Source organism: Oryzias latipes, chromosome 2 (assembly GCF_053564925.1).
Source record: "Oryzias latipes strain Hd-rR chromosome 2, Olatipes_Hd-rR_3.1".
In the NCBI taxonomy this organism is placed as follows: domain Eukaryota; kingdom Metazoa; phylum Chordata; class Actinopteri; order Beloniformes; family Adrianichthyidae; genus Oryzias; species Oryzias latipes.
In genome coordinates, this window is record NC_136238.1 from 4,106,728 (window position 1) to 4,130,772 (window position 24,045).

The 24,045-nt window shown below is 41.4% G+C and overlaps 1 protein-coding gene and 1 long non-coding RNA gene across 11 annotated transcripts in view; both read left to right on the forward strand.

Annotated features, from left to right (window-relative positions):
- Window positions 1–2,346: 2,346 nt before the first annotated feature.
- Window positions 2,347–3,529, forward strand: LOC144983698 (uncharacterized). Its single transcript, XR_013647458.1, has 2 exons — window positions 2,347–2,509; window positions 2,873–3,529. It is a non-coding gene; the product is annotated as an uncharacterized LOC144983698 (long non-coding RNA).
- A 6,572-nt stretch (window positions 3,530–10,101) lies between these two features.
- Window positions 10,102–24,045, forward strand: part of LOC144983678 (NACHT, LRR and PYD domains-containing protein 12-like) — a 128,325-nt gene continuing 114,381 nt past the window's right edge. For 9 of the 10 annotated variants that reach the window (XM_078930717.1, XM_078930732.1, XM_078930720.1 and 6 more), the window contains exons 1-4: window positions 10,102–10,192; window positions 14,752–14,909; window positions 20,617–22,435; window positions 22,531–22,707. In XM_078930717.1, coding sequence (XP_078786843.1) covers window positions 14,792–14,909; window positions 20,617–22,435; window positions 22,531–22,707 — 2,114 coding nt within the window. In that variant the 5' untranslated portion in view covers window positions 10,102–10,192; window positions 14,752–14,791. The remainder of the gene's footprint in view (window positions 10,193–14,751; window positions 14,910–20,616; window positions 22,436–22,530; window positions 22,708–24,045) is intronic. The other variant, XM_078930734.1, reaches the window with a different exon arrangement.

Here is a 24,045-nt window from a genome sequence, read left to right on the forward strand (position 1 = left end):
ATTGCTTCGTCCCCAGCCACGTGCAGGAATGTGGCTCTTTTCACAGCGTCGGACTTTTCATCGATTCCGCTGGTGACAAGGGAAAGTTCAAATCTCTGGATCCAAACCCTCCAATTTTCCGCTAGATTTCCTTCTAGACTTAGTGAAGTCTGTGGTTTCATCTGCTCCATTTTCTTCCTTTTTTTCTGCGAAGTCTGGTAACTTCTGACACCATGTAATATAAGACGTGTACGGAGTCAAGTTTTCAGTTTACCGTCTGTTTATTTAGCTCTCTTTTACTGCATCACAACAGTACAACTCAAATCTCACAGCGACACCTGTGGACACAAAGTGTATAACAACTCCAATACACTACATACATAAAGACATTCTGATTTCTGGAGTCACCAAGGAAATGCGTGGTGAAAAAAAAAAGAGAGCGCTATACTTCAGTGAGAGGGAGTCGGAGATTTTAATGACGGAATATGAAGATTATTCGTCCATCAAAAAAGTAACACGGCCGCATCATCAAAAGAAAGAGTTTCTGCTTGGAGAAAAATAACAGACAAAGTAAACGCACGAGTTTCTGATCTTGTTTCCATTTCCTTGTGACGCATATATATATATATATATATATATATATATATATATATATATATATATATATGTATATATATATATATATATATAACTTATCCAATTTTGTCGCCTTAAATGAATTACTTCTATTGGTAACAAGTAATTGAGTTAAATGTATTCAACCTAATTACTTACGTTTATAAAACTCAATAATTGTTTAAACAACTCAGATTTACATATTTATTTAACTAAATGTCATATTACTCCAATTTAATTAATCTTTTTTCCATCTCAATTTATTATATTTCTTGAACTCTCATATGTTTAAGTTTGAGCCGTCAGATAATTTTTATGACAACAAAAAGGACGGGAAAAAAATCCACGGAGTGCAAAAAAGCAGTGACTAATTTACCATCATTGTCATTACAGCATTAGATGGTAGGGGTGCTATATAAACTCATCATCCTCTCCTTCACTCTCACTCATGGTGCAGAGACATAAGCATAGTAGAACAAATTAACTCGGCAAAATACTGTAAAACAGCTAAACAACTAAACACATTTGGTCAAAAACACAAACTTAAACCCAAATCTGTCCAGACAGGCAAAGGGAATGATATCCCACAATTCCTTGCGGTGCCGATCTAACAGCAGCACCAAAGTTACACTTAATTGAATTAATTTGAATGAAAGTAAAATAACTGTCTGACAACTACATGTTATTTTAAAGCTGACTTAAGAAAAAACGGATTTATCTCAACTGAAGCAAATAATGAAGTTAGATCAAAGTAAAAAGTTTATCTTTCCAACATCCATATGTGGTCTTATCAGCCTCTCATGGTGGAAAAAGTATTATCTGAGCTTCTTCATCCACTAAATCATCTTCAAATGGACACGCCATGCTGCTTCACCTCTCTGAAAACAAACTAACCTTCAACTAAACCTGCTCCAGACCAGGTTATTTTCAGAGCATGAGTTGCCATGGCAACATGACCTACCCTGAAACATACCTCCATTTCTGGAACCGAAAACTGAGGTTATCAACTTCCTTAGCCTCAAACTTATCGTGAGAGCTAGCATAACCTGCTTTCTGGAATACCCCCCTGAAGGTTTCAGCACCACCATCCGGACAGCTCCCACTGCATGTTCTCCTTTAAACCCAGCCGGGCTCCAACCAAGAGTTTGGGAAGAAATCAGGAGAAACTGGAGAACGGAGGAAGAGATCTGAGGATCTCTGCAGAGAGAAGGTGTGGAGAAAAGACAGACGTGCAATGTAGCCAGTTCTCTGACCGAGTCCTCATGAGAGACACGCTACATGTGTCAAGCAGGACACACGTGGGATTAAAGGGGAGGAGGAGATCTGAGGATCTCTGCAGAGAGATTACCAGGTTGAGTTTGTGTCTGTGGTCTTCTGATCTATGTCTATATTATTTTGATTCTCTGTCTGATTTTGAGAAACTCCCTGAACATCTTTAGTTCCAGCAGACGCCTTCACAGATGAAACATTGGATCTGTTGATCAGTTCTCTCAGACATTTTTTTGCTTTTCTCACTGTGATTCATTAAAAGGGAAGGGATGATGTTCAACGGTCAGATAGAGAACCTCTGATGAACATCTAGAAACCACCTCTGTTGCTAAATCTGACATGACTGTCAGTCTGAACATGATTCTTCATTTCTAACAGTCAGGCTAAAGAGAGGAAACCTGAAGGAAACAGTTTTTCTGAGAAACTTTTCTCCTGAATGTGGAACTTCTTCCTAACCTTCACTTCCCTTTTTCTTATCTGCATCTGTCCCTGCAGACGTTTCCTGTCCGTCTGCTCTCTATAAAGAGCCTGTGAGATCTTCAGAGACTGAAGACCTTCAGCAGCTGACGCCTCAGAGGTCCTCCTGCCTGAACCAGCGTGGGTCCAGCATCCCGTTCTGAAGCTCCTGAAGAACCAGAGACTGTGGGTGAGACCATCAGCCATCAGTTCACTCTCCAGAAAGTCTGGAGTTCCTTTCAGACCTTTCAGTTTGAGGGACTTTGAAAGTGTCCTTAGAAAACTGCTTTATCTGCTGGTTCCTTCTTCTGAACGGAGACAGACAGACGTTTAGAACAGAAGGTCCTGGTCCTTCTTTGGGGATGAAACAGGGAATTCCAGGAATGTCATGGTTTCTGCAGAAACGCCATCCATCACTGTGATCCTGGTCCCATTAGGATCTCTAGACGTGTTGGTTTCTGCTAAACGCTTTCTGGAAGAAAGTGTTGAGGATCTGCAGCTGCTTTGGTAGAAAAGCTGAAAAACCAACAGATGTTGTTGTTTTTGCTTCCAGGTGACCATGAAGATCCTGCTGAGCTGTTTGCTGATCCTCATGCTCTTTGCTGACTCATCTCTGGCTACATATGAACGTTTTTGCAGGAAGCACATAGACAAAGACATGACAGACATGGTAACAATGGTAAACAACAAATGTGACTCAGTGATAAGAGACAAGAACATTTACGACAACAACAACTGTAAAAGAATCAACACTTTCATTGCCTCTGACCTGGCTGAAGTCGAAAAAATCTGTACAAGTGAGGGAACCCTAAACAGTCAAAGTCAAATGATGGAGAGCAAGAAAATGTTCACACTCATCAACTGCAAACTGAAGGACAACGATGCCAAGAAACCCAACTGTCAATATGAAGGCATTCTCCTGACTAACAGGAAGCTGTTGGTCCAGTGTGACAACAACAACCGGCCTGTTCACTTTGGTGGTTACATAGCAGAGCCTGGTTTCTGATGTCTGGATTCCTGAGGCGACAGTGAAATGTCCTGCTGACCTTCTCTGAATCCCACTGAACATCTGGCTTTACTGCAGCAGAGCCGCTTATCTAGATCAGCTGATCCTGTTCTGTGCTGCTCACAGTTTGCATTCCTGTACTCTGCTTGCTCCAACTCCAAACAAAGAGGAGTTCTGCTTTCATCAATAAAAGTATCAAGTTGACTCACAAGGACTCAGTTATTGACCCACATTTGGAATCCTGATCAGTTCAGAACTAGGACTTCTGTAGAGCCAGTATCTCTGGTCCCAATGATGGATCAATAAACCTGCAGGAATGAGTCTAAACCTTTAAACTCTGCAGAAAGCTGTGGAGGCTTAGAATGACCTCACTTCCACTAACAGATTACAATCCTGTCATTTCTAATGGAAACTTTCCTTTTCTGATGGAAACATGTTTGACTTCCACCAACATAAAGAAATGTCCTTTAAATGTTTCAGAAACTTATTCCTACTCTTTGCTCATTTATGTCCATAAATGTCCATTTTTCTAACTAAATCCCACATTTTTCTTTATTTTTTGGATGTCAGACTAAATGTAGAAAAAACAAAAAGCTCTAAAGTCCATGAATTTGTTCTCAACATCAAACTGTTTCAGTGTTAAATCTGTGATGTTTGATGTGGTTTTAAATCCTCATTGTGTGTTTTTTTCATTCATACTCTGGTATTTTAGTTCATCATTCCGTGTTTTAACATCAATGTTCCATACCTGATGCATTAGAGTTTCAGGAAGGGCGCCCTCTGCTGGCAGACTGCAGAGCTGCAGCTGCTGGATGTTCAGCTCCACGGAAATACCCGATCTTCATCGAATGTGGCCGATCCGGTCTGTGACGTCACGGGACTTTCGTTTGACTTCTGGTCTTCAAGGAAAACTAAAAAAAAAAAAAAAGTCTTGAAGGAAACCTTGAACTGAGTCAATGTTGTCTTTGACAAGAATGTCTGATGGTTCCTCATTTATTGTCCTCACCTGAAGAAACAAGCGCGTGTCACCCGGAAATTCCAGCACACCTGCATTCCCACAATCCTTCGTAAACAATTTTTTCCAACTTTATTGTACAAAGTGGAATTACATTACAAAACACAATTTTACAAACTAAACTTCAGATATGCCAGGTATATGGAAACGATTCTGTAGCATAAATAAAAAGCAAAGTCAAAACCAGAAATGCTTTTTCATTTTCAAAATGAAAAAGCATTTTTTGACTCAAAAATAAAATGAAAAAGCAATCCTTCAAAATGCTTTTTCTTTTCCTTCCTCAACACAGCTTATTCTGTCACTTAATTAAAATTAAAATGAAAATGGTATTTGACATTTCATTTTCAAGACATTCTCTGGTAAATGTGTATGAAAATTCATTTAGAAATGTCTAATTTGACAATTAAAATGGATTAACAGAAATGCTTTTTAATTTTCACAATGAAGCTGCATTTTTTGACTCAGAATTCAAATGAAAAAGCAATATTTCAAAATGCTTTTTCATTTTATACTTAAAACTGCTTATTCTGTGTCATAATTCAAACGAAAATGCAAAGAGGGGATTGCATTTGCATTTTAACATCCACCCCGCGCACCTTGTCGCAATATTCATTTCGAAAAAGCATTAGCAGAGGGGAGGCGGGGCGATGACGTCACTGCTTTCTCTGTGTGTCCGGCTGCTGACTGACACACACACACACACCAGGAGCAGACTGTGTTAGCGGCAGAGACGAGGGTTTTGTGATGGTTGTGAACTTCTGATGAGTTTCCACAGCTTCTCAGGACTACATAGCTGCATGTCCGCCTTCTGCGGTCCTCCTCCTGACGCACCGCGGACAAGCTTTTGTTCTTCGGACCGCCAGCTGCCTTCGCATAGCGGAGCGCGAAGCTCCTGATGATCACTGAAGGCGGAAATGCTGCTGCGATCTGAGAAACCATCATATGAATTTGTGTTTCCAGTGGTGTCCAAGAACAAAATAAAGACTGATTCCCACATATTTACAAATTTATCTGCAGCTTCGCGGTGAATTTACTGTATGATGACAGCTGGAGCTCCATCAACAGACAGCAGATTTCTCCATGCTAAACGTTGCTGGTTGGACAAAAAAAAATCTCACTCAGCGCGAAGCTGCAGGAGACTATCTTCATAATGTGCGTTTATTACAGTTATGCTAATATTTTACGGCCTGCTCTGCTCGATCATATGTTTGTAAATCCGTGCGGTCAGACGACGCTGAAGTTGGCTTGCGATTCACAGCTTCTGATTGGCGAGGGCACTAAAGGAACCTTCTGCTGCATTTTTCACATTAAGATTACGTAAAACCGGGTCCTGTTCAAAAACCGCTGGACCTGGACTGCTCAAACCTGGATCTTAATAAATCAAACAGCAAATTCACCTTTCTCCCATTTCCTTGACCTTTGCCAACCAGACAAACTCCACTGACCTTGATTGACCTTCAGTCTGACAGAGGGAAGTTACTGCCTCTGTCCCAAGTTTGGAATTGAACCCTGCACTCCCACCCATGATAGCCTCTTCTCTACCACTGTGCTATACTTGCTAGACCAGAACTGCAGCTCCTCGTTCTGATGAGGTGAAGATGTTAGACTCTCTGAAAAAACTTGGAGAGTTTCTTTCCAAATCCATGCGGTGGGATTTGAACCCTCACTCATCTGCTTGTTAGATCAACTCTACAACGCTGAGCTGTTCTGCTTGTGTCAAATCAGCAGCTGGTCTCTCATTTAAGGTGAAGATGTTCTCCACTTTGAAGAAAATGACAGAGATACTCAGTGGGATTTGAACCCTCACAGTTGGGAATTGAGGTCAGGCATCATTTCCCTGAAGCCATCAGTCTGTCTTAGAGGAGCGGCTGGTGGTTCTGATGAGAGAAGATGTTCCACACTCTGAGAAAAGTTTTAGATGAAAGTTGGGATTTGAACCATCAAGCTGGTGTTTAATGGTCAGGTGTGTTTTTCCTGAATCCTATTGTCTGAACCAGACCTGCAGCTGGTGGTTCTGATGAGGTGAAGATGTTCCACTCTGAGAAAAAATGATGATCTTCTGAACAAAGACTCTCAGTGGGATTTGAACCCTCACCCTTCTGCTCACTCTGCCTCCAACTCCTCTATTCAAGCCAATAACTCTATGCTGTTCTGACTGCATCAGAGCTGCAGGTCATCTAAATTATGAGAAAAAAAAGAGAATAAACCTGTTAGATTATTTACCAAGAGACTAAGTGGAATTTGAACCTTCAAAGGTCAAATTAAGGTCAGGCAGGATTTCCCTGAACTCTTATGTCTGCGTTAGAGCAGCAGCTCTTGGTTCTCATGAGGTGAAGATGACTTCAAAGTCTGAAAAAAGCTATTTTTTTTTTATCAATGGTGGGATTTGAACCCTCACCCTTCTGATCAAGCCAATAACACTAAACTGTTCTGGCTGCATCACATCACTGCAGAAAACTCCCACTAAGTGTCAGGTTTTTTTCAGAGTGTGGAACATCTTGACCTGGTTGCTGCTTCAGAGCCAATGGCGGCACGACAAACCCTTTTCCCTTTTTTAGCTTCTATTGTTTTTCATTGAACAATTGGAACTTTCAAAAAAACATGACTGAACATCAAACATTTGAACAAAAGAAGGTTTTTTTTGGCTCCTCTACCAGTTTGAATTATTTTAACTGGATTTGAAATTCACTAATAACTATTGTAAATTGGGGGAGTGGTGGGGGGGCTATACATTAATATTTATGCATATAGAATTTGGCATAGAAAATAGTTTTATTATATTGTGTTTTTCATTCTGAGACCAAAGATGATGATGAAAAGAGTAAATGTTGGTCATGACGGGTTTCTATTTTTCTACTTATGTTTATTTTTGTCCAAATAATTTGTGTTTGGGGACATGAACCCCCCCACTAAATCCTAACCGATGTCATTTAGTTTGGGGGGGAAACAGAATCTTTCATTGGTTTGTTTTTGATGAACTTCTTTGCATCGGCAGCAGAATAGACTAAACTCTGGACAAACATTTCACTTTAGTCCAATAAATAGACTGAAAAATCTCAAGTTGAGATGAATATGAACTAGTTTGGATTTGATCCTTTACAGAGATGGATTCCTAAATCAATTCTTTCTGATTTGAAAAGGATACGACTATTTCATTCAAAATGGATTGACTTAGTTTGAACTTTAAATCTAAGGTGTTAGAGATTCATTTGACTTTCTAAAAGCTGGAGTGCCACACTAAACCCCTCACGCCTGAGACTTTCCTTGAAGTGTCCAGTTCAATCCTTGAAGTGTCAAAGATTTGGGCTTTGACAGCAGTTTGAGCTATTCTTCTGTTATCTTGAATCGTCTTCTTGACACTTTTCTGTTTGTTCTCTGAGTTCCTAGAAGAAAAGCTGTTTGTCTCTAGAAGACGTGAGCAACAGATGGGATTTGAACCTTAGAGCCTCACACTAACCCACTACACCATCAGGGCCACTCACACTGAAATGTCTTCTCGTGGTGCTTTGAACTTGACATTTTTGTCTGTCAACTTTCAAATGTTGCTGTAGGAGAATTGAACCAGCAACCTCTGAGTTAGATGATTCTTAGTTAGATTCTAACACAATGGGAGTAGAAAAGAACCACACAAATATTGTCAGCCAACAGTACTACAAAAAAACACACAAAACATAACACAGCACCAAAAGTGTTAGTGCTAAATCTAGCACACCTGGCATTAGCTCCATCAGCTGCACTGCCCATACCACCTTATTTGAACAGAAAATCAAACTTCAAAGCGGTCTTTCAGTCCTGGATCACATATGCAGCCAATAAACTTTTGTCTCTGGGCTTGGAATTGGACTATGGCTGTGTTTGCAAAATACTGAGAATAGCAGTACAGCAAGCCTGATATTTGAACTTACCATCAGAAAGTTGTTGGATTGCATTGTGTACAGATGTCTGTTGTTGCTGAGTGAGGATGAGTGGAGGTGGCTCTCCATGAACAGCTGGAACTCTTCCTCCTCCAGTGGAGGCAGTCTTTGAATTCCATCCTGCTCTAGGATGGCATCAATGTTTTGGTGGCTGGAGGGATTTTCCCCAAACACATTGTTGACAGCTGTGCTGTCTGTTGCAATGTTTTGGAGCGTCCCTCTGTCCAGAGTTCAGATGGTGTGCCATTATTTTCTGGAGGTTCCAGGCCTGTCTAAACTGCTCCAGTCTTTGTGGAATTTCAGGAAGAGAAACAATCTGCAGTGAAAGTCTGTGGACATCATCATCTGGGTTTAGAAGCTCTGAATCCTCTAAGGAGTAGAACATGAGGTCAAAGTGCTGCAACACATGCAGAAATACATCACGCCAAAGGCCTTCAATGCTCTGATGGTGAACGGATCGTCCGGTTCTGAATCCTCTGTGTTCAAGTCCTTGAAGTAGATGCATGAATAAAGCCACCAGGATGTTTTCAGCACCATGGTCAGCTCTGACTCTTGATGGTAGGGCATAGAGGCATGTTGCTTTCAAACACGGAGAAAGCTCTGTTGTGGCACGATTGTCTGTGCTGCAGTTGAGGGAAGTCATCAGACGGGAGGATCCATCAATTGAACCATGAATCCCAAAACCCATCTAGAAAGGTTGAAAACCAAATATTACTGGAAGATTCTAAGACTATTGACAGTCGTCTGGAAACAATAGAGCTGGAAACTTCTTCTACTTGCTGAAGTTATTTTCAAAATCTAAAAAAGGATGACAAGTATGGTGATAATAACCTTAGGAGACGCATGTTCCCATCAATGTGCCACAAACTATTGGGGTAAGGTACATGATAAACACGTCCTGCAACTGCCATAAAAGATTGATGGAAGCTAAAAATTAAACACATGCAATAAAACAACTTTCATAACATCATAAACTGACAAAAGTCACTCTTTATAACTATTCATAAACTAAAAACAGTTTTTAAATTCTCTCTGAATCACTGTATAGTGATATAAACATTTGGCAACATTAAAACATAATATTCTAAGTTGTATTTCTTTATTTGTAAAGAAAATGCACTAATATGGTTTGTTAGATGCATAGGACATATGTCCAAAAACAGACATACCAAGTAAAATTTTGTTTTTAGTGAAAAGGGCGTATGATCGCATATGGTGCCTGCATTTTTCAGGCTGTATTTTCACTCATTTCAATAAATTCTCCGCAAACAACTTATATGTCAACACTTAACAAAACTATTCAACAATAAAATGTATGAGTTTCATCAACTTACCGTGGTTAGTTTTGACGATTCCTTTGAAAATGTCCAGTGAACTGAGCTGCAAAAGCAACTTTTTCTGATTTTGGAGAAAAGGGGAAATTTGATGTGACCCTGCTCTCTGCTGATTGGTCAAGTTGCACAATTGAGTAACCTATAATGGAGGATGATCTTTGCTGAGTCATGGGTAAAGATCCCATGACTCTTGAACTCACTGAGACGGGGGAAGGACGCGATAAGTAACAGGTGCGGAAATTACCAAAAACAGTCACTTACCCAATAAAGGGTTTTTAAGCACCATTGGAGTGTTTATTTTTTTAAATTCATCATCATACTAATTCTCATACATGTGTGGTGGGTCAGAAAAAAAAGAAGACACCCCTATTTTATTTTGTCATAGTCTTTATGTTGTTGTATATATTTTTTTATCCCTGATAAATTTCGTTAAGTACTGATTTCAGAACAGGCTCAGTTACCATTGTGCTATTTCACGACCGGCCGCTAGAGGGCGATCATCACGCTGGTATAGAGTAGTTGGGCTGTCAGGAAGAAGAATAAAGTTTCCTGTGTTGAAGCTAACGGCAGCTCAAAGTGTTTGTCTCTTCTGTTCTCACCACAGGTCAGTAAAAGAGCATCTGAATAAATGATAATTACAGATTATAATCAGAAATGTTGTTTTGAGATGATCTTTGTCAAGAGGAAATATGAAGTGTGGTAGAGAGATGGTGGTGAAAGAGTAGATCATTATTGTTATTATCATTTTTGTCTAACAGCTGACAGCTTTGAAGTGCGGGGGGGGGGGGGGGGGTCAGACTCTGCTCTGAACTTAATTTATTATATATTTAATGAAACAAACTTCATACAATATGTTGTTCTGGTTTATAACGCATGTTAAATGCAGATTTCTGATTAATGCTTGATTGTAGGAGATATAGTGAATATTTAGATTTATGGATCTAAGTTTAACTGATAGAAAACTAACATTTTTTATTTAAGTTTTGATCATCCTGTAAATATGATTAAATGTTACAAAGAAACTATTTTATAGAGTGATAGAAATTACGGAGTTTTCATAAATGTTCAAAGGTGAAGTTAAAGGGTCGCCAGTCTGTCGCAGTGTAGAATATCCTCAATCACACATCCATTCGCTCTCACATTCACACCTATGGACAATTTAGAGTTGCCAATCAACCTATGAAACATGTTTTTGGACGGTGGGAGGAAGCCGGAGATCCCGGAGAGAACCCACGCATACACGGGGAGAACATGCAAACTCCACACAGAAAGGTCCCCCATCCAACTAAATTGATCTTCAAAAATCAATCAAAAATCAACTAAATTGATTTTTGAAAAATGTAAAGTTTATCAAACCCCAAAGGTTTTATGAACTGCTGTTTCCTTTTCTATTATGTTGTGTTTAGATGTGTGTGTGTGTGTGTGTGTGTGTGTGTGTGTGTGTGTGTGTGTGTATATATATATATATATATATATATATATATATATATATATATATATATATATATTGTATTTTTCTGCAATATCTACACATTTCAATTCCCCCTGAGACATTGACATTGTTGTTGTATTATGTCGTTTGTCAATAAAGTCTGAGAAATTAATCATTTTCCATCGGCGGACGGAATCAAACCTGCATCAAACCTGCAGGAAGCAGAGCAGCTGCAGTTACCGGTGACTGCCACGAGAGGGCGTCAAACAGCTGCATGTTCAAATCTGCTGCCTGGAACAAACGTCAACACTTTCCATTCAACGACCGACAAGAAGAGCATTTCAAATAGAGAAGGTGTGGAGAAAAGACAGACGTGCAATGTAGCCAGTTCTCTGACCGAGTCCTCATGAGAGACACGCTACATGTGTCAAGCAGGACAGACGTGGGATTAAAGGGGAGGAGGAGCAGAACTGAAGATCAAAGTTAGAAGATGCAGACAAACAGGAGAAAATGAACCACCTGGAAGAACATCCACCTGGAAGAACATCCACCTGGAAGAACATCCACCTGGAAGAACATCCACCTGGAAGAACATCCACCTGGAAGAACATCTACCTGGAAGAACATCCACCTGGAAGAACATCCACCTGGAAGAACATCCACCTGGAAGAACATCCAACTGGTAGAACATCCACCTGGAAGAACAACCACCTGGAAGAACATCCAACTGGTAGAACATCCACCTGGAAGAACATCCAACTGGAAGAACATCCACCTGGAAGAACATCCAACTGGAAGAACATCCACCTGGAAGAACATCCACCTGGAAGAACATCCACCTGGAAGAACATCCACCTGGAAGAACAACCACCTGGAAGAACATCCAACTGGAAGAACATCCACCTGGAAGAACATCCACCTGGAAGAAGATCCAACTGGTAGAACATCCACCTGGAAGAACATCCAACTGGAAGAACATCCACCTGGAAGAACATCCACCTGGAAGAACATCCACCTGGAAGAACAACCACCTGGAAGAACAACCACCTGGAAGAACATCCCACCCGGAAGAACATCCCACCCGGAAGAACATCCCACCCGGAAGAACATCCCACCTGGAAGAACATCCCACCTGGAAGAACATCCACCTGGAAGAACATCCACCTGGAAGAACATCCACCTGGAAGAACATCCACCTGGAAGAACATCCAACTGGTAGAACATCCACCTGGAAGAACATCCACCTGGAAAAACATCCACCTGGAAGAACAACCACTTGGAAGAACATCCAACTGGTAGAACATCCACCTGGCAGAACATCCACCTGGAAGAACATCCACCTGGAAGAACATCCACCTGGAAGAACATCCAACTGGAAGAACATCCACCTGGAAGAACATCCACCTGGAAGAACATCCACCTGGAAGAACAACCACCTGGAAGAACATCCACCTGGAAGAACATCCAACTGGAAGAACATCCAACTGGAAGAACATCCAACTGGAAGAACATCCACCTGGAAGAACATCCAACTGGAAGAACATCCACCTGGAAGAACATCCAACTGGAAGAACATCCACCTGGAAGAACATCCACCTGGTAGAACATCCACCTGGAAGAACATCCACCTGGAAGAACATCCAACTGGAAGAACATCCACCTGGAAGAACATCCAACTGGAAGAACATCCACCTGGAAGAACATCCACCTGGAAGAACATCCACCTGGAACATCCAACTGGAAGAACATCCACCTGGAAGAAGATCCAACTGGTAGAACATCCAACTGGTAGAACATCCACCTGGAAGAACATCCAACTGGAAGAACATCCACCTGGAAGAACATCCAACTGGAAGAACATCCACCCGGAACAACATCCACCCGGAACAACATCCACCCGGAAGAACATCCCACCCGGAAGAACATCCCACCCGGAAGAACATCCCACCCGGAAGAACATCCCACCCGGAAGAACATCCACCCGGAAGAACATCCACCCGGAAGAACATCCACCCGGAAGAAGATCCACCCGGAAGAACATCCACCCGGAAGAACATCCACCTGGAAGAACATCCACCTGGAAGAACATCCACCTGGAAGAACATCCACCTGGAAGAACATCCACCTGGAAGAAGATCCAACTGGAAGAAGATCCAACTGGAAGAACATCCAACTGGAAGAACAACCACCTGGAAGAACATCCACCTGGAAGAACATCCAACTGGAAGAACATCCAACTGGAAGAACATCCACCTGGAAGGACAACCACCTGGAAGAACATCCACCTGGAAGAACATCCAACTGGAAGAACATCCAACTGGAAGAACATCCACCTGGAAGAACATCCAACTGGAAGAACATCCACCTGGAAGAACATCCAACTGGAAGAACATCCACCTGGAAGAAGATCCAACTGGTAGAACATCCACCTGGAAGAAGATCCAACTGGAAGAACATCCAACTGGAAGAACATCCAACTGGAAGAACATCCACCTGGAAGAACATCCAACTGGAAGAACATCCACCTGGAAGAACATCCAACTGGAAGAACATCCACCTGGAAGAACATCCACCTGGAAGAACATCCACCTGGAAGAACATCCAACTGGAAGAACATCCACCTGGAAGAACATCCAACTGGAAGAACATCCACCTGGAAGAACATCCACCTGGAAGAACATCCAACTGGAAGAACATCCACCTGGAAGAACATCCAACTGGAAGAACATCCACCTGGAAGAACATCCAACTGGAAGAACATCCACCTGGAAGAAGATCCAACTGGTAGAACATCCAACTGGTAGAACATCCACCTGGAAGAACATCCAACTGGTAGAACATCCACCTGGAAGAACATCCAACTGGAAGAACATCCACCTGGAAGAACATCCACCTGGAAGAACATCCAACTGGAAGAACATCCACCCGGAACAACATCCACCCGGAACAACATCCACCCGGAAGAACAACCACCCGGAAGAACATCCCACCCGGAAGAACATCCCACCCGGAAGAACATCCCACCCGGAAGAACATCCCACCCGGAAGAACATCCCACCCGGAAGAACATCCCACCCGGAAGAACATCCAACCCGGAAGAACATCCACCTGGAAGAACATCCACCTGGAAGAACATCCACCTGGAAGAAGATCCAACTGGAAGAACATCCACCTGGAAGAACATCCACCTGGAAGCATTTGCTCCATTCTAATGGATGACCCCCCCCCCCATAAAAGGTTGCTTTACAAACATCTTCTTTTAAGCTCTTTTCATTTTATTTACTTCTCCATTGATAGAGGTGGGAGAGATAGAAAGAAAACACAGAATGGAACCACATAGAACCGCTCCGTTAGATTACACATGTGGAAACCTCCAGCTGAGGAACCTGGAAGCCAGCTGCAGCTGGACGCTGTTCCAGGAACTCCACCGGGGTTCCACCTCCAACCAGATCAGTGGGTGACTGGGAAGGCTGGTTACCATGGCAACAGGAGGTCACCAGAGGTCTTCTTTCTCCAGAAGCAGGAATGGAACCTCTCTGTACCTCATCAAATCCAGCTCTGAGGAAGTTCAGCTTATTGTTCAGAATCCTCTTTTCCACCATCCAGTCAGCTTTTGTCAGCCATTCATGCTCTAAAGCCTGTTGCATTTTTTGAAACATTAGATTAGGCACAAACACTTCAGGATGTTGGTTTGACCTTCTTGCTGGTGATAAATGTGTTCTCCTCTTCAGATCTTTTCTTCTTCTCTTCCTCGTACCTGCAAGCGTTTCCATGGGTACCGTGCTGACAAACACTCAGAGGATTACAAGGAGGTGGGAACCGACAGCATTGGAGAGGGGGAGGAAGAGGGGGAGGAAGAGTGAGAAACTCCAATCACCTCACCGCTTTGGTACGTCTGAATGTCATCTGGCTGCACGTTTTATGTTCCCTAATGACCTCTGACCTCTGACAATCAAATCTATCTGATGAAGAACAGAACAGACTGGATATATGGTGATGAACACATGAACTACACGGATCATGTCTACGACACGGAAACGTTGCTGTTTTTCTACGTTTAATTGCAGCTCATCTTCTAGTTTTCATGAACCGATGAGGTCAGAGTTCAGCATGTTTGGAGTTCTTAAAATATTACAATGAAAACCAGAGAAAGAAATGTGAACAAAGATCACCTGTTTCATTTTGTAATCATTGAATGGAATATGATTCCATAAATATGAATCAATCTCCTGAAAATGAACCAGTGGGAGTAAAAGTTACGTCACATCCTGTCATGATTTTAGAGGAATTGGTAAAAATATGATCCATTTATGTCTTTACTTTCTACATTTACTTGATGTTAATTTTTCATTTTATTGAATCTTTTTCACATTTTAATAATTTAAATGGATGAAATTGAGTTTAAATAAAGTCTTAATAGTGAAAATCTGACCAGAATGCTGATTTTAGGTGATGGTTTGGTTCTGATAATAGAACATTAAAACAACAATAGAAAAGAACAGCTTAGAGAACAGTTTTCTGCTTTATTTGTCATCTTTCCTTTAATAAGACAAAAAACATGCAAAAAAATCAAAGTTAGCTGTTAGTTATTAACAATGATAATAATTCATTCAGTATTTATTTGACTTTCAAATACATTTTTAAAAGTTGGGTCAATAGAAGTGAGAGAAGTGATGGATTTGTGACAAAGAACCGTTTCCTCCACATGTTTTTAACATTTTTTTTTACTCCTCAACAAAACCCGGCTTGTTGTCGGGAAGATTTCCATTTCCTGAAGAAATCCAAACCAGCAAAATGGTTCAAATCATGGAATCATCAGAACTGTGACGGTACATTTCTCCAGCAGATGTCACTGTTCTTTGTTGGACTAAAGTCTTGAAAATCTCCATGTTTTTTGGTCCAGTCAGAGCTAAAAGCTCCAGAGATGGTTCTGCTTTTCATGAGAGATCAGCGTGACTCTTTTTCTGGACTTTTTCTAAACTTCCTGCAGTGATGAAAGTGTCAAACTAAAGTGTTTTTCTGCTCCTCACATCTTTCTCTCTGTTGGAATCTGTCAGAGTTTTTCCTGGAAGCTCTGACAGATCTGGAAGATCCACATTCTTTCACTTTGAGCTTTTCTTTGGGATCAAATCTCTGCCTCCAATGGCTGTTCTGACTTGTTCACATTCAGATTCAATCTGCTCAGTTCTGAGCTTTAGCAGAGGAGAACCATCATCTAAATCCTGAAAACATCTAAATCCTGAAAACATCTAAATCCTGAAAACATCTAAATCCTGAAATCATCTAAATCCTGAAAACATTTAAATCCTGAAAACATCTAAATCCTGAAAACATCTAAATGCTGAAAACATCTAAATCCTGAAAACATCTAAATCATAAAATCATCTAAATCCTAAAATCATCTAAATCATGAAATCAGCTAAATCCTGAAAACATCTAAATCCTAAAATCATCTAAATCCTAAAATCATCTAAATCCTAAAATCATCTAAATCCTGAAATCATCTAAATCCTGAAATCAGCTAAATCCTGAAAACATCTAAATCATAAAATCATCTAAATCCTGAAATCAGCTAAATTCTGAAAACCATCTAAATCCTGAAAACCATCTAAATCCTAAAATCATCTAAATCCTGAAATCATCTAAATCCTGAAATCAGCTAAATCCTGAAAACATCTAAATCCTGAAAACATTTAAATCCTGAAATAATCTAAATCCTGGAAACATCTAAATCCTAAAATCATCTAAATCCTGAAATCATCTAAATCCTAAAATCATCTAAATCCTGAAATCATCTAAATCCTAAAATCATCTAAACCTTAAAAACATCTAAATCCTGAAAACATCTGAATCCTGAAAACATCTAAATTCTGAAACCATCTACAGCGGGGAAAATAAGTATTGAACACGTCAACATTTCTCTAAAAAAACATATTTCTAATCGAACTATTGACATGAAATATTCAGCAGATGTCGGCATCAACCCAAGTTATGCACACATAGAAAGAAATCCAAACATTTATGTCCATAAATGAAGGTATGTGTAATAAAGTGAAATGGCACAGGGAATAAGTATTGAACACATGAAGAAAAGGAGGGGTAAAAAGGTCTGGCAAGCCAAGAAAGCAGCTGGAGTTTGTCAGTATTCAGAAGGTTAACCTGCCCCCTATTAGTGCAAAGTAATATCAGCTGGTATAGTCCTGATTGATGCCTTTTAAAAAGGTTTCTCACCATCAAGGTGTTAGACAAGAAGCATTGCATGATGGGTAAAAGCAAAGAGCTGTCCAAAGACCTACGCAACCTTATTGTTGCAAAACACACTGAAGGCATTGGTTACAGGCGCATTTCTAAACTTCTGAAAGTTCCAGTGAGTACCATTGGGGCCATCATCCGGAAGTGGAAAGAACACGGCATTACCATAAACCTGCCACGGCCGGGTGCTCCTCGCAAGATTTCAGACAGAGGAGTCAGAACAATCATCAGAAGGGTTCTCCAACAGCCCAGGACCACTCGTGGAGAGCTTCAGAAAGACCTGGAATCAGCAGGTACCGTTGTTTCAAAGAAAAAAATAAGTAATGCACTCAACCGCCATGGCCTCCATGCATGCACACCACGCAAGACTCCATTTTTGAAGAAGAAGCATGTTGAAGCTCGTTTGGAGTTTGCCACACAACATTTGGATAAACCCATGACATTCTGGGAGAAGATACTCTGGTCAGATGAGACCAAAATTGAACTCTTCGGATGTCATAAGACACAACATGTTTGGAGGAAAAATGGCACCGCACATCACCCCCAAAACACCATACCAACAGTCAAGTTTGGAGGTGGGCGCATCATGGTGTGGGGCTGTTTTTCAGCATGTGGTACTGGTAGACTTCATATCATTGAAGGAATAATGACTGGAGAAAAGTATGGAGACATTCTTGATCAGAATCTGCTGTCATCTGCCAGGCTGCTGAAGATGAAAAGAGGGTGGATCTTTCAGCAAGACAACCATCCCAAGCACACAGCCAAGGTAACACTCAACTGGTTGAAGAAAAAGAAAATAAAGCTGCTAGAATGGCCCAGTCAATCACCAGACTTGAATCCAATTGAAAATCTTTGGAAAGAACTGAAGATCCGGGTTCACAGAAGAAACCCGGAACCTTGAAGATTTGAAGGCAGTTTGTGTGGATGAATGGGCCAAAAATCACACCTGAGCTATTTCGACTGGTTTCTCCATACAGGAGGCGTCTTGAGGCTGTAATCACCAACAAAGGTTTTTGCACTAAATTTTGAATACATTTCAGTAAGCGTTTTCAATACTTATTCCCTGTGCCAGTTCACTTTATTACACATTCTTTCTATGTGTGCATTACTTGGGTTGATGCCGACATCTGGTGAAAATTTCATGTCAATAGCTCGATTAGAAATATGTTTTTTGAGAGAAATGTTGACGTGTTCAATACTTATTTTCCCGCTGTAAATCCTGAAAACATCTAAATCCTGAAATCCTCTAAATCCTGAAAATATCTAAATCCTAAAATCATCTTAATCCTGAAAAAATGTAAATCCTAAAAACATCTAAATCCTGAAAACATATAAACCCTAAAAACATCTAAATCCTAAAAACATCTAAATCCTAAAAACATCTAAATCCTGAAAACATATAAACCCTAAAAACATCTAAATCCTAAAAACATCTAAATCCTGAAAACATCTAAATCCTAAAATCATCTAAATCCTGAAAACATCTAAATCCTAAAAACATCTAAATCCTAAAATCCTCTAAATCCTAAAATCCTCTAAATCCTAAAAACATCTAAATCCTAAAATCCTCTAAATCCTAAAATCCTCTAAATCCTAAAAACATCTAAATCCTAAAAACATCTAAATCCTTAAATCCTCTAAATCCTAAAAACATCTAAATCCTGAAAACATCTAAATCCTAAAAACATCTAAATCTTAAAATCCTCTAAATCCTAAAAACATCTTAATCCTAAAAACATCTAAATCCTGAAAACATTTAAATCCTAAAAACATCTAAATCCTAAAAACATCTAAATCCTAAAATCATCTAAATCCTAAAATCATCTAACCCTTTACCCACAAATTTAGAACCAAACCACCTAATCTGGCAACCCTGCCAGGAGGGCAAAGGGTGTTGTTTAGGAAATTTTCACTGGTATTGAATTTTGCTACAGCTATGGCGGGCTGTATGTGAAAACAACAATGCAATCCTCTCTTTGCGTTTTGGCTTTAATTATGTCACAGAACGAGTGATGTTAAAGAAGAAAAGGAAAAGCATTTTGACGGAGTGACATTTAATTTTATTTTTGAGTCATTTGATGCAGTTACATTGTGAAAAAGAAAAAGCATTTCTGTTAATCCATTTAAATGATGAATGAAATGTTCCATTCATTATGATTTTAATTAAGGGACAGAATAAGCGATGTTGAAGAAGAAAATGAAAAGCAGTTTGGCTGATTTCTTTTTAATTTTGAGTCAACAAATGCAGCTTCAGTTTGAAAAGGAAAAAGCATTTCTGGTTTGGACTTTTATTTTTAATTTTGCTACATATTCGCTCCCATAGACAGCAGCGTTCCAACCGCACATCTATTTAAACTGACTCCTGCAGTCAGACATGAGACACAGCGCTCCTGAGCCTCACCCGGAGTTTCCACTCCGTATGTGATTGTGCAACACTAAAATGTGGCGATTTTAACCTCAGAAACTGTGGAAAACATGTTGAGATGTGGAAAGTTTTTGTTTCTCTCTTTCGGCTTTTCCAATCAGGGGTCGCCACTGCGAACGAGTCGCATGGTAAACTTGGCAATGATTTACGCCGGATGCCCTTCCTGACGCAACCCTCTCAAAGCAACCGGGGTTGGGACAGGCACAGAAGTAGAGAAGGGAACGTTGAGATGTGGAAAGTAATATTTACTTAATTTATTTTTCTATTTTATCACGATCATGACAGGCCTCACCCGACCGCACGTCACTGCACTGTACCTAATGATGAGAAAAATGGAACTGATCTCATTTCCACTACAATGTCTAGATAAGTGTCAGCTATGTCTGATAACTTGGCCAATTAGCTGGACCGGGATATTGCAAAGTGCAGGTGGTTTCACATCCAGTGTGATGAGTCTGTGGAAAGCAGCAGTACAGCGCAGCTGTTAGTTTTTATTAACATCAAGAGAAGAACTCTTGACACAACTGCCCTAACAGACAACTATAAGAGGATGAAGATGTATAACATGGTGAAGGAGTTTTTGTGCAGAAAAAGGTACCATTAGAAAAGCTTGTAGCAGTGACTGCAGAAGGGACTCCTGCTATGATCAATAGACAAACAGGTTTCATCACTCACTGTAAAGCTGACCCAGACTTTCCAAAATGTTTGCATTACTGCTGCGTCATTCACCAGTAGGCCCTATGTGCAGAAGTGATTGGCTCTGGACATATAATGACTCCTATTGTGAAAATCATAAACAACCTCAGCTGAAAAGTAAAACATCACAGGATTTTCAAGATGCTATTGTCTCAACAGGGATTCAAACCCTCATCATTCAGGGCTGCAGAGACTTGATTTACTGTTTGTTGTCTTCATTCAGGATCTGCTGCTGCAGTTTGTCGACATGAAGTCCAATCTGGTCTGAAGAAGAAGTTCCAGTGTGTGTTTGAGGGGATGGCTAAAGCAGGAAGCCCAACCCTTCTGAATGATATCTACACAGAGTTCTTCATCACAGAGGGAGGAAGAGGAGAGCTGAATGAAGAACGTGAGGTCAGACAGATTGAAGCAGCATCCAGGAAAGCAGACAGAGCAGAAACAAGCATCAGACAAGAAGAGCTCTTCCAACTCCCAGCTGGAAGACCAGAACCAATCAGAACCGTGATGACTAAGGGAGTGGCTGGCATCGGGAAAACAGTCTTAACACAGAAGTTCACTCTGGACTGGGCTGAAGGCAAAGCCCACCAGAACCTCCACTTCACATTTCCATTCACTTTCAGAGAGCTGAATGTGCTGAAAGAGGAGAAGTTCAGCTTGGTGGAACTTGTTCATCACTTCTTCCCTGAAACCAAACAAGCAGGAATCTGCAGCTTTGAAGACTTCCAGGTCCTCTTCATCTTTGATGGTCTGGATGAGAGTCGACTTCCTCTGGACTTCCACAAGACTCGGATCCTGAAGGACCCTAGAAAGTCCACCTCAGTGGCTGATCTGCTGACAAACCTCATCAGGGGGAACCTGCTTCCCTCTGCTCTCCTCTGGATAACCACACGACCTGCAGCAGCCAATCAGATCCCTGCTGAGTGTGTTGACATGGTGACAGAGGTCAGAGGGTTCAATGATCCACAGAAGGAGGAGTACTTCAGGAAGAGGTTCAGAGATGAAGAGCAGGCCAGCAGGATCATCTCCCACATCCAGAGATCCAGAAGCCTCCACATCATGTGCCACATCCCAGTCTTCTGCTGGATCACTGCTACAGTTCTGGAGGATCTGCTGAAGAGCAGAGAGGGAGGAGAGCTGCCCAAGAGCCTGACTGAGATGTACATCCACTTCCTGGTGGTTCAGGCCAAAGTCAAGAAGGTCAAGTATGATGGAGGAGCTGAGACAGATCCTCACTGGAGTCCAGAGAGCAGGAAGATGATGGAGTCTCTGGGAAAACTGGCTTTTGAGCAGCTGCAGAAAGGAAACCTGATCTTCTATGAATCCGACCTGACAGAGTGTGGCATCGATATCAGAGCAGCCTCAGTGTACTCAGGAGTGTTCACACAGGTCTTTAGAGAGGAGAGAGGCCTGTACCAGGACAAGGTCTTCTGCTTCATCCATCTGAGTGTTCAGGAGTTTCTGGCTGCTCTTCATGTCCACCTGACCTTCATCACCTCTGGACTCAACCTCATGGACAAACAGAAGAAAATATCCTTTAAGATTCTCAAACTGAAACCGATCTCTCAGCCTGAACAGAGCAGTCCAGTCCAGTTGTACCAGAGTGCTGTGGAGAAGGCCTTACAGAGTCCAAACGGACACCTGGACTTGTTCCTCCGCTTCCTCCTGGGTCTTTCACTGCAGACCAATCAGAGTCTCCTACGAGGTCTGCTGACTCAGACAGGAAGTAGCTCACAGACCAATCAGGAAACAGTCCAGTTCATCAAGAAGAAGATCAGTGAGGATCTGTCTGCAGAGAGAAGCATCAACCTGTTCCACTGTCTGAATGAACTGAATGATGGATCTCTAGTGGAGGAGATCCAACAGGTCCTGAGGTCAGGACGTCTCTCCACAGATAAACTGTCTACTGCTCAGTGGTCTGCTCTGGTCTTCATCTTGCTGTCATCAGAAGAAGATCTGGAAGAGTTTAACCTGTTTAAATACACTGATTCAGAGGAGGGTCTTCTGAGGCTGCTGCCAGTGGTCAAAGCCTCCAACAAAGCTCTGTAAGAACTCTCATGAAAATCACCTTCAGTGAACAAATGAATCTGAATGAAACATGAAAGATTCAATAACTGCTGTCTGTCTTTGTTTTCTTCAGCCTGAATTGCTGTGATCTGTCAGAGAAAAGCTGTGCAGTACTGTCCTCAGTTCTCAGCTCTCAGTCCTCCAGACTCAGACTTCTGGACCTGAGTCTAAACTACAACCTGCAAGATTCAGGAGTGAAGCGACTGTCAGCCGGACTGAAGAGTCCATACTGTAAACTGGAAGCTCTCAGGTCAGCTTTCATTCAAATGTTGATTCTCTACAAGAAGTTGTCTGGTTTTCTGTGATTTAGGAGAAAGTGTCAGATAGACGTCACTAACAGAGAAACAGCAGTAGGTAGTAGAAAAACATCAGTTCAATTATTCCAAAAAATGCTGGTGAGATCATGGAGGGACTGTACATCAATACAGACCACAGAGATTCTCTTTTTAGTTTTTGTTGCTGGTGTGCCGCAGGATTTTTGTCAAGGTAAAAGTGAACCTTGGCTGAAAAAAGGTGGAAAACCACTGATCTACAAGAAGTTGAGTCTGGTTTTCTGTGATTTAGGAGAAAGTGTCAGATAGACGTCACTGATGAAGAAACAGCAGTAGATAGAAGAAAAACATCAGTTCAATTCAAAACCCCAGCTGGGTCTCATCTGATGACCTTTTTTCTGGCATGTTTTTCCACACCAGACTAAACAGGAGAACCTAAATCCATCCAGGGGTTGATATCTGGGAGAAGTTCGTGTTCTGTGTTCTTGAAAGAAATCAGGAATCCATCCCAGAAGTGCAGATTTCAGTGGAAAAACAGTTGCAGCAGATTTCTGAGCCACAGAGCAGCAGCTCCTCATGCAGAGATATGAAGAGGTCAACCTGCAGCAGACTGACAGGTCTTTCCCACAGACCTGGTTCTGGTTCTTCTTCAGAACCCAGCCTGGATCAGAAACAGCTCTTTCATTAGACTGGTTTCTGGTTCTTGTTCCTGGTGCTTAAACAGACACTAAATCTTTGCTGAATTAGAGTGAAGAACCTCTGCAGGTAGTTTATGGATGAGGCTTGGGGGCGGGGCTACCTGGCCAGGGAAAGGTTTAAACCAGGGGTCAGCAACGTTTGTGACACAAAGTGTCAGTTTGACATTTTCTCCAGAACAACTGTGCTGTCACCAACAATAATGTGAACTCTGATACAAAGAAATACAGAAACATTTCCAACAGATCTGACATTTATTGTCATTCACAAACAGAAGGTCAAAAAGGTTTTGAAGGTATATTTGTTATGGCAAGCTAGGCGAGGCAGACCCAGGCGCTGGAACCCAGAACGAACACACAGGTGAGTAGATGGTAAGTAAAGTTTTAATGTAATATGGATTAGCTTGAGATCATGACGTTGCTTGTTGGAGAACAGCGGGAGAAGTTGCTGGAAGTAGCCTAAGGTAGCTGTGGCTTGAGGCGAGGTACGCGGTCGGAGTTGGCTCGTGGCGTGGCTGGAGGTCGGTGTAGGCTCGTGGCGAGGCTGGAGGCTCTCGAGGTTCAGAGAGGTTCTGTGGCTTAGGAGATCTGGTGACTCAGGTGTCCACTCGTGGTATGAAT